This window comes from Prunus avium, chromosome 2 (genome assembly GCF_965620075.1).
Source record: "Prunus avium chromosome 2, drPruAviu1.hap1.1, whole genome shotgun sequence".
Lineage (NCBI taxonomy): Eukaryota > Viridiplantae > Streptophyta > Magnoliopsida > Rosales > Rosaceae > Prunus > Prunus avium.
In genome coordinates, this window is record NC_142285.1 from 38,249,348 (window position 1) to 38,264,750 (window position 15,403).

The 15,403-nt window shown below is 35.8% G+C and overlaps 1 protein-coding gene across 2 annotated transcripts; it reads left to right on the top strand.

Annotated features, from left to right (window-relative positions):
- Positions 1-1,660: 1,660 nt before the first annotated feature.
- LOC110761094 (uncharacterized) lies at positions 1,661-11,917 on the top strand. 2 transcript variants are annotated; one of them, XM_088248280.1, is made up of 14 exons: positions 1,661-1,863; positions 2,165-2,636; positions 3,898-4,104; positions 4,703-4,989; positions 5,104-5,215; positions 5,786-6,046; positions 6,166-6,549; positions 6,628-7,011; positions 7,090-7,509; positions 8,912-9,295; positions 9,374-9,793; positions 10,116-10,499; positions 10,790-11,215; positions 11,288-11,917. In XM_088248280.1, the coding sequence occupies exons 1-14, from the start codon at positions 1,790-1,792 to the stop codon at positions 11,648-11,650; spliced, it is 4,578 nt and encodes a 1,525-aa protein (XP_088104406.1). In that variant the 5' UTR covers positions 1,661-1,789; the 3' UTR covers positions 11,651-11,917. The 2 variants fall into 2 exon arrangements, with proteins under 2 accessions (XP_088104406.1, XP_088104407.1); XM_088248281.1 differs by having other exon boundaries at positions 2,168-2,636.
- The last annotated feature ends 3,486 nt before the right edge of the window (positions 11,918-15,403 follow it).

Sequence of the window (15,403 nt, forward strand, 5' to 3'; positions counted from 1 at the left end):
TCTATCTAATGGGCGCAAATTGACGTATGTTTGTGTTTAATCCAGTAATCCTGATTCAAATTCAGTCCACCGTGGAAAAATCTGCCACGACGGATGAACATGGAACAAGTAGCATATTGAATAGCGAAACTAATGCTGGGTGTTACACGTGATTTATTATTCTTAAGGTGTTAGTCAATTATATTATATGATTTCTCGGTCTTTCATATGTGTTTATAATTCATATGGGTTGCTGCGGGCACAAGTCTTGCTGCTAATTCCCTCTTATTTAGAGTGCTGCTAAATGAACCGTAAAATTAACTAAGTACACCCTACTACCAAACAACTTATTGAATTACTAATTTATCCTAATATAAAATGACCAAAAAAGATATATTGAATTGTGAAACAAATATAATTTTATTAAGTACACCATATTCACCATATTCAACCCTAATCAAACGTAGAGAAGTTTTCATACAACGAACAACCCAACGAACACTGACGGAGGCGCAACTGCATATTTGCAAGTAGGATGACTGGAATAAAAGAGAATGAAAAATTCCAAAAGAATGACCACAACATTGAGCAAGTCTCCGGTCTGAAATACGTTGTGGATGAAGCCAAGCAACATCAAAATGTGAAGTAACTGGTCCTAGTAAATTTGTAACTTTCTCGGACTAGCGGCGAGTGCCATGGAACTACCAGCTGTTCTTTTATAATGGTTTTACATAGAATTTGTTTATCTACTTTAGACTCAGCAAGATAATGCTCAAGCTAGCCCCTATGAGGATGGACGTGAGGTATGTGATTAGTTGGATCGTTAGCAACAATTTTTTGTGGGTTAAGTTAGGACATTTTTTTTTGTTTTTAATTGATGAAATAAATTTCTGCAACTTTTTTTGTTTACAAAAATAGTACTAGACCTCTCCTGTTCAATTTTTTTTTTTTTTATATTACCATTTTTATGATTTTTTAAATATATAAAATCATACTCTGCTAGCACTCATCGCTTTAATTTTTAAATTTAAACAGGATCCTAATCGAAAGGATAAATGCATTGAATCTACTGGAAGTGACGTATAGATCCATTTACATATATTGAATTATCTAATATGACTTTGTCTTGACGTAATTCAGATACTGTTATGATGATGATGATTTGCATCAATTTGACGTAAAATAGTTTTTTAAAATTGCGAGTCGCCATCTTCATCTTCATCTTCATTTTCGTTGTGTTTGTCCTTCCTCCCCAATTAGGTAGGTGATTTTGACTTGTCTACTGATATGATTTTAAAACGTCTATGTCTTTGTCGTTGTGTTTGTCCTTCCTCCCCAGTTAGGTAGGTTGGGCTCAATGGTTAAATAATATATTGAAGAGATAATTTTGCATGTTACACGTGAGGTTAATTATTATTATTTTCAGACGACTGTAGAAAAAGAAAGTTCAGAATCTTTAATCTTTAATTATTGTTCACAGTCAGCAGCCTCTGATTCACTGCACTTGGAGGAAGAGTAGAATGTTTTTTGTTGGAGCCCACTAAAAGCCAAAAGAGGCCCACGTGAAAGGAGGAATGACTGTGGCGCCGCGGCTGCTGTGCTGCAGAGGGATTCAAAACTGGCAGAAATGAGCCCACAGAAACCAAACAGCATCTCCATATATATATATCTACCATTCTCATAAACTTGACTTCAGTTGTAGAAAATTTGAGATTTAAAAGGTCTCCGTTATTTGAAATTTCACTAGCAAGATCAGACTCAGTTTCTGGAAAAAGAAAAAAATACCAAAAAATAGAGGTTTGAGTTTTGCATGGCTCCCGGTGATTTAGAGAAAGCTGTAGCAACTTATTCAGTTGCAGACAACTCGAAAGAGAGCGTTGCAAGGTTAGTTTCTAAGTATATGTACAAGTTTCATATGCATGCACCAAATTCAAATTTTTTCCTTTCTTAGAAAAATAAATGTTTTTAATTATATTCTTACTGATTTAATAAAATTCTATCGTCTTTTTATAAAAATAATGTAAAGTCACCGCAGCGGTTACAGACACAGAACAGTTTAACCTTTTGTTGTTTTGAGGACAGCTAAAGTAATTGCGTTGCAATAATATTAATAATAGTATAACCAGGGTCAAATCTTTAATTCTATCTTCTATGCGTAATTTTATGTTCTTTGGATCTTGGCCAGCAGAACATATTATCCAAATTCAAACCAGACAACGGAAAATTCTGCCACGAGAGATGAAGATGAGAATAAATCAAAACTTGCAGCACGGTTGACTAAAATATTTATAACATCATGTGTGTTTGGCGTACTCCTGGATCCTTTGTTCCTCTACATTCCTCTCCTCAACCAAGATTTGAAGTGTCTGAGGTTGGACAACACCATAAAGATTATTGCTCTCGTCTCGCGATTGTTCACTGACCTATTTTATGTAGGCAGAATTATTCTGCACGTTTGTAGATTTGAAAATTATTCACCTTCGATCAAGCAATTTCTTCCCGAAAAATCCTCCTCCAAGTTAATGGAGTCACTCATCAAAGGCTTTCGAGATTTATTACCTGAAGTAAGCAACGAAGTTCCAAAACCACGTATAGGAAAGGAGATATGGGAGTCGTCCATCATAGTTGACATTTTAGCTATTCTTCCTCTTCCACAGGTACGAACAAAAGCCTTCGCTTTGATCTAGACTCTAGATCGAGTAGTTAATTGCTTTTCCAATCTCACTGTTTTTATTTTTTCTTTTGGTCATAAATCTCACTGTTTTCGTTTGCATGCAATACTATATATATAGTTATTCTCTCATCTGGATGTATGTGCGTATTCCATTGTAAACATAAGGAATGTTGGAATGGACATTAGAAATACATGACATCCACACAATATTATCATCCGAACATCCGTATAGGAGTATTTATATATATTAATTTCACTATAAAAGCATAAGAGATTTTGCTCCAGATATAGTGGCTGAAAACAATCACTAGACTATGACTCTATGATACTACTAACTAAATCAATGATATGTTTGAAATTAGGACAGGACAACATCTTAATATAGGTTTAATCCACACGTTTTTTTGTTTTAGATGTAGGTCCTTATACATTTATTACTTTTTTGTTGTGTCAATTTTACCCTTTTAGTTAAATAAGGAAACACATTGAAAATCTAAATTTAATGCATTATTTCCTTATAGTTGAATTTCATAATTTAAATTTTGAAATATTTCCTTGATAATATTCCTAATATATGGACAAAATAAAATTTAATCAATGAAAAGTAAAGACCCACATATTATACCAATCGAGCAAACAAGCACCCACACTAAATTATGCACCTAACATCCCGGAAAATAGTGTTATTATTAGCAACGTAAAAAACTTAGTGACAAATCGTGTTACCTATAAGTTAGGAACATAAATTGGAAGACTACCTATAAGTCAGATACAAAACTAGACAAATAAAATTGTATGTTACCTACAAAAAATGACTAATTATTATGACATAAATGATTATTACCCTATTCAAGTCATAAGGGTCAACATTGGAACAAAAAAATGATTTATAAATAAATAAATAAATATTACATCAGAACATATTAAAAAAAGGAATGTAATCATATGTGGCACAAAAGTCAAACAACTTTGATCAAAGTCACCAAATTCGAGGATTAAACCCAACTCCTCAATGGAAATTTGAATCTATATCAACTTTTCCCCTAAAAAAATCATTATGTCTTTTGAACTAATTAATAAATCCATATCATTAAGCGATGATATGGCATTGCCATGATGTGACTTGGGATTCGATTGCCATGTCACTTGATACACAAATTTAGTGTCTCTAGCATTACCCTAATTTAATATTTTGTCTCATGATATGTTGTTAATAGTCAATATTAACATTGCAATGTGTCCAGGTGGCAATTCTCTTTTTCTTTCCGAATATGAGGGTCTCAGGATCTTCCGGGAAGCGTATTATGAACTTTCTTGTTATGGGGCAATATGTACCACGAGTTCTTCGCATTTACCTATCATGCAAGAAAGCTAAAAAACCTTTCAAAGGACATGTCCCATTATGGCTTAAAGGTTTACTCAATCTTTTCCTGTACATTTTGGCCAGTCATGTAAGTTTCATTTTTATCATAAGTTATTTAATTTTAAAAAGTTCATTTTCTTTTGAAAAAAAGGATCATATTTGTCTCATTTCTCTGTAAGTAGGAACTCCTACTTTCCTGTCAATCACAATCGGACATGTATGCAAAAGAATTTTTTGTTTTGTTTGTCTTTTTGATAAATTATTTTGCATATGTGTGAAACTATGATTTGATGGAGAAAGTAATGTCTCATTGTAGGGAAGGAGGCAAACAATATCCTTGAGTAATGTTGAACTAGTATTTTCATGATATCACTTTATTTGAGGGACACCTTATAAGGTCCACTTTGAATTTTACTTCTCCATCCAAACCGTTTATTTTTCACATTTTTATTTGTGGGACCATCATGACAACAACAAAAACAGGAGGTGCATACTTCATATCAAATTATACTTGCAAACACAATAACAGTTCTAATAACTTGTGTGAGAACCAATCTTTTGAGACAAAAATTGATAGCATCAATTGTTTTTAAGAAATATGAAATTTTCTTTTCATGAAAACTTATTAGCGTCATTTAAAATTTTTTCAAAAGTTCAATCTAACAAGCTTGTTGGTTTTTCTTTAGGTGCTTGGAGCTTTTTGGTACTTTTTTGCTGCTCAACGAATGATAAGTTGCTGGGAACATGCGTGTCGAAATGGAAATGGATGTGGCACTTCTACATTTAATTGTCATGATCACCAAACGTTGATAAATATTACTGTTCTAAATGATTCATGCCCGATAAATCTACCAAATACAACTCGCTTTGATTTTGGTATATACCTAAATGTCCTTCAGTCGGATGCATTGTGGTCAACAGACTATCCCCTGAAGTTTTTGAACAGTTTTTGTTGGGGCCTGCGAAATTTGAGGTACATGCGAAACCAACGTATACATTGATGCTGTTTTTTAACTCCATTTTTAACTTACATTGAACAGTTGACATTTGTATATATTATGTATTCTGATCCATTTCATGTTTGCAGTTCTTTTGCTTCAAATCTCCAACCGAGTTTCTATACATGGGAAATCACCTTTGTAGCATTTATATCTATAATCGGCTTGATACTCTTTGTATATCTCATTGGAAATTTGCAGGTTGGTGCGGTGTATATAAAAAGTTCTCCTTAAGCTTAAAGCTCCTGATTTGATTTTTTGTATTTCTCTCATTTGAGTACCCCTCTCTCTCTCTCTCTCTCTCTCTCTCTCTCTAGGGAGCCAGAAAGCTTCAATTGAGGGAAACTCTTATCATGCTAGTCCCTTATCACACACTTGTGCCTTTTACAACCGAAAAAAGGACTCCATTTTTTTACAACCGAAAAAAGGACTCCCTTATACAACCGAAAAAAAAAATGAAAAGAAAGAGAAGTTGTGTTCCATGAAAATAGGACTCCATTTTCTTATTTTGGTTTTTATTATATATTTTTTAATATGAAAAAATGTTAATGTACTATATTATCCTTATTTAATTAAAAGTTTCAATGCTTAATAAATTCATTAACTAAGGGCAATTTTTAGTATTTTGAATGTTTTACCATTATATGCTCTCTCTTTTTTTCTGAATTAATCCATTAATTCTCTGCATTTTGTTATATATATATATATATATATATATAATTCTCTATAACAATTAGAATGAATGAACTGAACCTTGTTTTTGTGAAATAGACCTATGTGCAGTTAGATACTGGAAGCTTAGAGAAGCAGAGACGCAAGGATAAACTTGACAAGAAGATTAAAGAAAAGGACCAAAAAGTAGAAAAATGGTTATCTGAGCATGGCATCCCCCTTAGTAGAAAGCCGAAGATCATGGAAGAGATAAAAGGAGAGCTTGTTCGCAACTCGGATTTTGATGTGCTTAGGGAAATCAGCTCTATTCTTCCCCGCAAATTAATCAACAGTTGCAGCCCGTTGAGTAGGCTGAGGAAGGTAGGTTCATCCAAACGCATCATATTTAATTTTTCACCACCATTATTCGTATCCAATGATATATATTAGATTTTTAATTGCTGGTTATTTTTCTCAAAATGTATGTAATCTAATACCAGGTGCCACTACTTAAAGATATGGACAAAGGAGTTTTGAGAGAAATCTCTGACAAGCTTAAGCCCGAGAATTATACTCCAGGAGAAATCATTATAAACAAGGATGAACCACTTCAAATGATGCTTTTCATTGTGGAAGGACGTGTAACCATTGAAAAGACAGATGGTTCTCGGCCGGAACATCTAGATGCAGGAAAATTTTATGGGGTGGAACTTCTAGTTTCGCCATCGTCGACCTCCTCCGGTGATGCAAAACCCATAAACGAGTCTATTCGGGCCATTGATGATGTTCAAGCCCTTGTTCTCTATGCCACAGACATGGAGAGCATCGGCTCTAAATCCAAGTCGCATTTCAAGAAGTTGTGCATGGTGACTATACTTCAGAAAGTAAGCTCCTCTCAATGATAAATATTAGATTTTTAATTGTTGGTTAGTTTTCTAAAAAAATATTGTATCTAATACTAGGTGCCACTACTTAAAGACATGCATGAAGGAGTTTTGAGAGAAATCTCTGAGAAGCTTAAACTCGAGAAGTATACTCGTGGACAAATCATTATTGAAAAGGCTAAAACACTTGAAAAGATGCTTTTTATCGTGGATGGACATGTAACCATTGAAAAGACAGATGGTTCTCGGCCGGAGCATCTAGACGCAGGAAAATTTTATGGAGAGGAACTTCTAGTTTTGCCATCGTCGACCTCCTCCAGTGATGCAAAACCGATAAACGAGTCTGTTCGGGCCATTGATGATGTTCAAGCCCTTGTTCTCTATGCCATAGACATGGAGAGCATCGGCTCTAAATCCAAGTCACATTTCAAGAAGTTGTGCATGGTGACTATACTTAAGAAAGTAAGCTCCTCTCAATGATAGATATTAGATTTTTAATTGTTGGTTAGTTTTCTCAAATAATGTTGTATCTAATATCAGGTGCCACTACTTAAAGACATGCACGGAGGAGTTTTGAGAGAAATCTCTGAGAAGCTTAAGCCCAAGAAGTATAATCCTGGAGAAATCATTATAAACAAGGACGAACCACTTCAAATGATGCTTTTCATCCTGGAAGGACATGTAACCATTGAAAAGACAGATGGTTCTCAGCCGGGACATCTAGGTGCAGGAAAATTTTATGGAGAGGAACTTCTAGTTTCGCCATCGTCGACCTCCTCCAGTGATGCAAAACCCATACACGAGTCTGTTCGGGCCATTGATGATGTTCAAGCCTTTGTTCTCTATGCCACAGACATGGCGACCTTGGGCTTTAGTTCCAAGAGTGTAGTCTCTAAGTTCATGAAACATTTCAGCAATTTTGCCTCTCCCTCAGATATCGTGTTGATTTGGCTAAAGAAAGTAAGTTGCTCCATCTGCATTACTACCATATAAATATATGAGTTAATGACAGTTTAGTACCATGTGGTTACACCCTTAAGACATGTTAGTCCCTATTTACTCAATTTTTACAATTACATACCCCCGTCTTTTAAATTTAGTAAAATGTTATTCAACCATTAGGATTTGCGTTAGATGTACCGTTAATTGCCTATGTGGCATTTATGAGTCTCATATTTTTATTTTTTTATTAGTTAAGCGTAATAAAATATTCTTCAATTAAAAAGGCTGGAGAAAAAAAAAACCATCAACCCCATGCCACCCCCTTAAGAGTCTTGACACCACATCTGCATCCACCGCCTTCACTGCCCAGATTCATCCCTAAAAACCCCAAGAACCCAAGACCAAAACCCAAAACCCCAAATTCCCCATCTCCGAAATCCAATCCCAATCTCTTTGAAAACCCCAATTCCAAACCCCAAGCTCAAGCTCCCTTTTGGTGGCGAGATTGTCTGTGCCAAAATCATGCTTAGCCAGAAACCCATTAGAAACAGAGGTCCCCACTTGCCAAACCTAGTTCACGTTCTCCTTCTCTTCACCTTCATCTCTTTTCTCTCTTTTCTTCTCCAACATGGAAATCGATTGGGAAAAATACATCCATGATTGGAACTATATAATAAGTTTAGCATATTCCACTGCAATTTCACGAACCCAACAACAAACCCCATTATTTCATCTTTTTTTTTCCTATCTACAACAAAATCAAATCTTTGTTTTCAGTGCTTTTGTTCCGACTTCAAAGTTGTTTACTAAAGGATCAATTCGTGGTTTACCTCTTTTCCTATGGTACCATTGTTGGTTTATGTGATGAAGGGTTTTAGGACAATAGTTGAAACAAAGTGATAGTACATAGCTTGTTGTAGATCTGGTTAGGCTAATTGGCCTTCTTCAACTTGAAGGTGTTTAGTATTTAGGCTTATTGGCTTCCTTCCTTGCTTATATAGGCTTATTGGCCCTTTTTCTCTCTTAGCTTGGTGAGCTTATTGGCTCCTCAACATAGCTTTGTTTGGGTAACTCTCAACATAGCTTTGTTTGGGTAGCTCTTGGCTCCCTTAGTTTGGGAGTTGGCTTGTTTACTCCCCATTTAGTTTGGGAGTTTATTGGTTCACTCCACTTTCCACTTTGCTAGATTACATTGCATGTCTATTTATAGTTGAGTCTTGCCGCCATGCTTTAGTCCCACCGACTTGTTCTCTTTTCTCAAGCCACAAGTGTGTGGCTTCATCTAGAATATTCTTTGCATATTTATTTGTGTGTTGCCGACATTCCCTCATCTAGTTGTAGGTTCTTGAGTTTTCTAGAATTCTGTACGTAGTTACATTTACACAAATATGCATTACTTTTTAAATATATCTATTTCTAGGTGCCACTACTTAAAGACATGGACGAAGGAGTTTTGAGAGAAGTCTCCGAGAAGCTTAAGCCCGAGAAGTATATTCGCGGACAAATCATTATTGAAAAGGATAAAACACTTGAAAAGATGCTTTTCATCTTAGACGGACGTGTAACCATTGAAAAGACAGATGGTTCTCGGCCGAAGCTAGGCGCAGGAGATTTTTATGGAGGGAACCTTTCAGTTGCGCCATTGTGGACCTCCTTTGGTGATGCAAAACCCATAAACGATGAGTCTATTGAGGCCCTTGATGATGTTCAAGCCCTTGTTCTCTATGCCACAGACATGGAGAGCATCGGCTCTAAATCCAAGTATCATTTCAAGAAGTTGTGCATGGTGACTATACTTAAGAAAGTAAGCTCCTCTCAATGATAGATATTAGATTTTTAATTGTTGGTTAGTTTTCTCAAATAATATTGTACCTAATACCAGGTGCCACTACTTAAAGACATGGACGAAGGAGTTTTGAGAGAAATCTCCGAGAAGCTTAAGCCCAAGAAGTATAATCCTGGAGAAATCATTATAAACAAGGATGAAACACTTCAAATGATGCTTTTCATCGTGGACGGCCATGTAACCATTGAAAAGATAGATGGTTCTCGACCGGAACATCTAGGCGCGGGAAAATTTTATGGAGAGGAACTTCTAGTTTCACCATCGTGGACCTCTTCTGGTGATGCAAAACCCATAAACGAGTATGTTCGGGCCATTGATGATGTTCAAGCCCTTGTTCTCTCTGCCACAGACATGGCGACCTTGGGCTTTAGTTCCAAGAGTGTAGTCTCTAAGTTCATGAAGCATTTCAGCAATTTCGCCTCTCCCTCAGATCTCCTGTTGACTTGGCTAAAGAAAGTAAGTTGCTCCATCTGCAGTACTATCATGCTAGGGAGACCAACTTGTGTACCAACTCTCTAATAGAGGTGGAGCCCACCAATACAATGGGTCCCACGCTCTATTAGAGAGTTGGTCTCCCAAGTTGGTCTCCCTAGCATTTTCTTATAAATATATATATATATATATATATATATCAAGCAAGTATTTAGAACTTAATGAAGAAAACACATCCAATTAAAACCATTATATATCATCCTAGCTACCCAGTACTACTTTTAGAAGATTTGCTGATTATTTTTAATTGCTGATTATTTTTCTCAAATATTGTATATATTTCTAGGTGCCACTACTTAAAGACATGGACGAAGGAGTTTTGAGAGAAATCTCCGAGAAGCTTAAGCCCGAGAAGTATACTCGTGGAAAAATCATTATTGAAAAGGATAAAACACTTGAAAAGATGTTTTTCATTGTGGACGGATGTGTAAGGATTGTAAATCCAACTCATTCTATGCGGCCATTAGGTGCAAGAGATTTTTATGGAGGGAACCTTTTAGTTGCGCCATCGTGGACCTCCTCTGGTGATGCAAAACCCATAAACGAGGAGTCTGTTGAGGCCCTTGATGATGTTCAAGCCCTTGTTCTCTATGCCACAGACATGGAGAGCATTGGCTCTAAATCCAAGTCGCATTTCAAGAAGTTGTACATGGTGACTGTACTTAAGAAAGTAAGCTCCTCTCAATTTAGAAGACATATAAAAGAAGAATAATTTGATTCTCACCTTCCATGATATTACTTATTTGAGTTATATAATGTTCTCTTTATGTTTGTCAAATTAATATGTCAAATATGCCAGTTGCTCCATCTGCAGTACTAACCTTTAGAAGATTTTCTTTATATGAAGAAGACAAAACCAATTAAAACCATTATATATCATCCTAGCTAGCCAGTACTAACTTTTAGAAGATTTGCTTTATATTTTTCTTAACTGACAATGTCAAATCTATCTAATTTTAGGTGGAAATCTTTCAACAAATGGACGAACAAGTGTTGAAAGCAATCTCCAAGCGTCTTAAGCCCATGAACTTCAATGCCAAGCAGTATATTCTTAAAGAGAAAAAACCACTTAATATGATGTTCTTCGTCGTGCGAGGAGTTGTATTAATTAAAAGCGTAAGTGCTATGGACGTGAACGTTAAAAAAACCTGTGAATTGGGAAGTTTCTATGGAGAAGAACTTGTGCATTGGGTTACAACTTGGGTATCACACCAGACCTTTCCTACCAAACTACCCTTGTCACCTGATTCTGCGCTATGCTCCTACCATGGTGGTTCTGTGGAAATACTTGCTCTCAAAGCCGACGACTTGAAGAGTGTACTCTCTGATTTCACCCTCCCTACAGATTCTGATCAGCCTCTGGACTGGTTGACCACCCTAAAGAATGTAAGTTCCTCTGGATTAAGAGAAGACCTTTCTATATATATTATTTTTAATCATGAAATTTCTAATTTGTAGGTGGAAAGGCTTGAGACTATGGATGTGGAATTTTTGAAAAAAATATGTGGGTATCTTGAGCTCAGAACGTATGAAGATGCGTACATTATTCAAAAGGATAAACCAATCGAAATGATGTTCTTCATCATGAGCGGAGTTGTGTCTGTGACAGACGGGAGCTCGAAACATTACCTCAATGAAGGAGGACGTCCAAATCACAGTGGAGATGACCTCGTAGAACATTGGCTACAATGTAAATCTACCGGCGTTCTTGCCGAATTGCCCACCTCTCATTTTAGTTTTTGGGCCATCGGTGAAGTTGAAGTTCTGGTTCTTAAGGCCGAGGACTTGGCAAAGGTTCAGCCTGGTGGTCAAATTCGTTAGTGTTATGTGCAACTAATGAATTGTCTTTGTATTATATTCCTGCTTATGTACGTACATAGGTAGTTTCCTTGTCTGAAGCTTGTTTGTTTGTAAGTTGTTTGGATTTCCAGTTAATGAACGATTGATCAAATGATGCTAGAGTTGAGATCTTGTAATGCCTTTTCTGATTGTTGGATGCATATCCGCTCCGCTTCTTGGAAGAGTTGCTAAGTTTGCTCTGCTTTGAGAGAATAAATAATTTATACTACAAAAAGACTAGAATTAAAGAAATATTGATTGGCTCTTGACAGATACATAACTATTTGGGTTTTTGTTTACACGTGATTTATATTTATTATTATTTTTTAAGGTGTTAGTCAATAAGCAACAAGAAAATTATATATGTTGAGAGAATCTCTGTTTTCTTGGTCTTTCATTTGTGTTTATAATATGACATGATGACGGTTGCTGTGGGCACAAGTCTTGCTGCCAATTGCCTCTCATTGGGTTTGTTTGAGTAGGTATATGTTGAGATGTTCAAAGGGAAATTAGTGAGGGATTTTCCTCTAATTACAACAAAATAATGGTCCATAAACCAATTCCATATGTAATAATTGGGCATGTGTGAAAAGGAGCTAAACCAATTTCCCAGATAATGTAAAATAAAAATGTTTTTAAAATGAGATTCTAGAAGTTTGTTTGGAACCAGATAATACGATGATTTTTTTTTTTCAGAGTTATTTAGGTCAGCAACCTGAAAATTATATATGCTCCGATCTTTGATTTGTTTGGTCACTAGCACAATTAACATTGTTCACTAGCACCTGAAAATTACCCTTGGCAACCGAGTCCGCTGAGGCAACAGGTGATGTTGAAGCCCTTGCTCTCATGGCTAGCGACGTCGTGAGTGTGGTCTTTAAATTCGGAAGGCAATATATGTTTGAGGATAACCACTTCAAGAAAATTTTAGGTTATTTGCAACTAGGAGTTCATCAAAAAAATGTAAACAAAGACTAATTCCATAAAAGTTCATAATTTTTTTTTTGAGATTAAGACACAATACGAGTTCATTGGAGTTGAGTACAAGTCAGTCTTTACGAGTCTCTCACCTTTAAAAATTAAAGTTTGAGTAATAAGTTACCAAAAGAAATAAATTATTAAGACACAATACGAGTCCACGTGGTATTGATGCAAATTTACCAATCTAAATCAATAGTTATGGGCTATTTGTGCTCCAAAGTTCATACTCTGTTGAGTATTTGATGTATAATTTTACTATCTAAAAATTAGATAGTTAAATTCAAGAAATAAACTTGCAAGCGCACAAGGTTGATACAATATAGGCAAGGCAAGTACAAGGTACTGAATAACTTCTCAAGTTGTTGTGAATTATAAACTAATTTAAATCCTAAATTACTTTAGACACCCTAACTAATAAACTTCAAACTAATGGAGCAAGGAAGAGCGAGGAATATCCCCTTTGAGCCCCCCGACCTCCCCTCTAAAAAAAATCTAAAACCTAGTTAGAATGGGCCTAAACAAGTAGCCTTACACGAAGACTTGATTTCCAAGTCAGTTCCTAACTAGAAAATGTAATTAAAACTAAGTTTCCTAAAACTTCCAGGAAACTGCACATGATCCTCTTTGCGAATGCAATTTGAACACCTTCTTGACCTTCAAAAATTGCATACGACCACTCTTTGGAAAGCTCTAGATGTCTTCTTTTCAGCCATATATCTTGTGCCTCAATCCGGTGTCGTATGAGTGAGTTATGGCCAAAATACCCCTGCTGACTCAATATTCTCCGGAAACTAGTTTAGGCTGAGTTGTTTAATTAAAAATGGGCACCTTAGTTCAAAAATTATGAAAATATTCATGGACAAACTTCAAGATGCTATCTTCCATCTCTAATTGGAATCATGTCAAATTCTATTATGAGGAGTATTTGGGGAATTTATACATTTTGTGACTCATAAACTGAAAACCCAGAAAATAACTAAAAATCGGCATCTTTAGTCCAAATTAATTCACAAAACTAAATAAAAAGGATATAAAATCATGTGAAATTATGAACATATCAGTACTCATTGCTTTGATTTTTAAATTCAAACAGGATCCTAATCGGAAGGATAATTACACAAAGCTTTGAAACTAGATGTAGTGAATTTTAATTATGTGCAAGCACCATCTCTCCTTAAAGTCACGTATCCATTTACATATATTGAATTGATCTAATATTTTGTGAATTATGACTTTGTGTGCTAATATGTGCTTACAAATTCACAGGTGTTCATTTTGTGAACGCATTGAAATTCATGTGTTAGTGATGTAGAACAAATGGCGGATTTTATCGCAGTTGAGCTAGAAAAAGGACGTAGCGGGAATTTGCAGATTTGTCGTCCGAGCTCCGATTAGGACGTAAATTACCATTTCGGAAAGGGAACAACACCACGAGTCAAACTTTGAATGCGGTTTTGTGGTTTTGACTCCTGGTCGTTTGGCGGATTTTGGCATCCTGAGGTCGTTTGGCTTTCCAAAACCGCATTCAAAGTTTCGTAGTTAATTTTCGGAATAAATTCTGTTTTTCAGTTTTAATGTAACAACCTCCCTAGCAGCTCAAGGGTTGAGAGATGTGTATTTAGACAGATTTGGTGAACGTTTTTCATCATCTCAGATTTTAATCAAAATTATCCCAAGAGAATTCCTCTTAATTTCTGGTGGAATCCAGATTTCTTGTTACTCAAGGTTTTCGTTTGAAACCTTTGTTGCTTGTGCTGCGTCAGTTAGAGATGTTTCACTTCAGAAAACAACACGTTTTTTTATTTTTGGATCAAGATGAAAACAACAGCTTGAGATATCATTCTAATAGTCTCTATACCAAGAGCAAACCTTTGCATGCTCTGTTTTTTTCTTTTTGTCTTTCAATTGCTTTTGGTCTTGCTAAGAGTGATATGTTGGTGCATTCAGTTCAGATATGCTGCTTTGCCTTGACCTGATTCAGATACTGTTATGATGATGATGATTGATCTGCACCAACTTCCCAAATAATGTGGTAAAATTGTTTCTTAAAAATGCGAGTCGCCATCTTGATCTTGTTTGGTTTCCTTGAATGAATGCAGCACTGTTTTGGTGACTTCGATATTGTCTTGTGATATCATTTTAAAATGCCTATGTCTTTGTCGTTGTGTAAACCATCGTACTTTTTGGAGTTTAAGGAACAACACAAAACCACTGAACACTTTACAAGTGTTTGTCCTTTCCTAACTTGCACATTGGGTTACACCTTGGGTATCACATAGCACCTTTCCTGCCAAACTACCTTTGTCAACTGGTTCTGCGCTATGCGGCCCCGTGGTGAAATCCTTGCTCTCAGTGCCGACGACTTGAAGAGTGTAGTCTCAAAATTCAGATCGAGTTTCACCAGGGAGAGCACCCTCCTTACATATTCTCAGTCGGAGCCTTTGACTCGGGACCCATTGACTACACTAAAGAATGTAAGTTCCTTAATATACGTGTAAATTGTGATTTGTAGAAAAGTAGAATATTTTCTTACATATATCAACTTATTCTATTTTAATTGATTTTATGATATAATACTTATATTCTAATTCTCTCTCTTTGCTTGAACAAACATGGTATCCAATCCTAGGTGGAAAGACTTAAGACTATGGATGAGAAAGTGTTGAAAGAAATATGCGGGCATCTTGAGCTCAAAAAGTATGAAGATGAGGACATTATTCAACTAAATGAACCAATGGAAATGATGTTCTTCAT

Bases quoted from the DNA above. Each gene is read 5' to 3' on its own strand.
- LOC110761094 (XM_088248280.1), top strand. From the start codon at position 1,790: ATGGCTCCCGGTGATTTAGAGAAAGCTGTAGCAACTTATTCAGTTGCA. The intron at 2,637-3,897 runs GTACGAACAAAA...CAATGTGTCCAG, and splicing joins CTATTCTTCCTCTTCCACAG to GTGGCAATTCTCTTTTTCTT. The intron at 7,510-8,911 runs GTAAGTTGCTCC...ATCTATTTCTAG, and splicing joins TGTTGATTTGGCTAAAGAAA to GTGCCACTACTTAAAGACAT.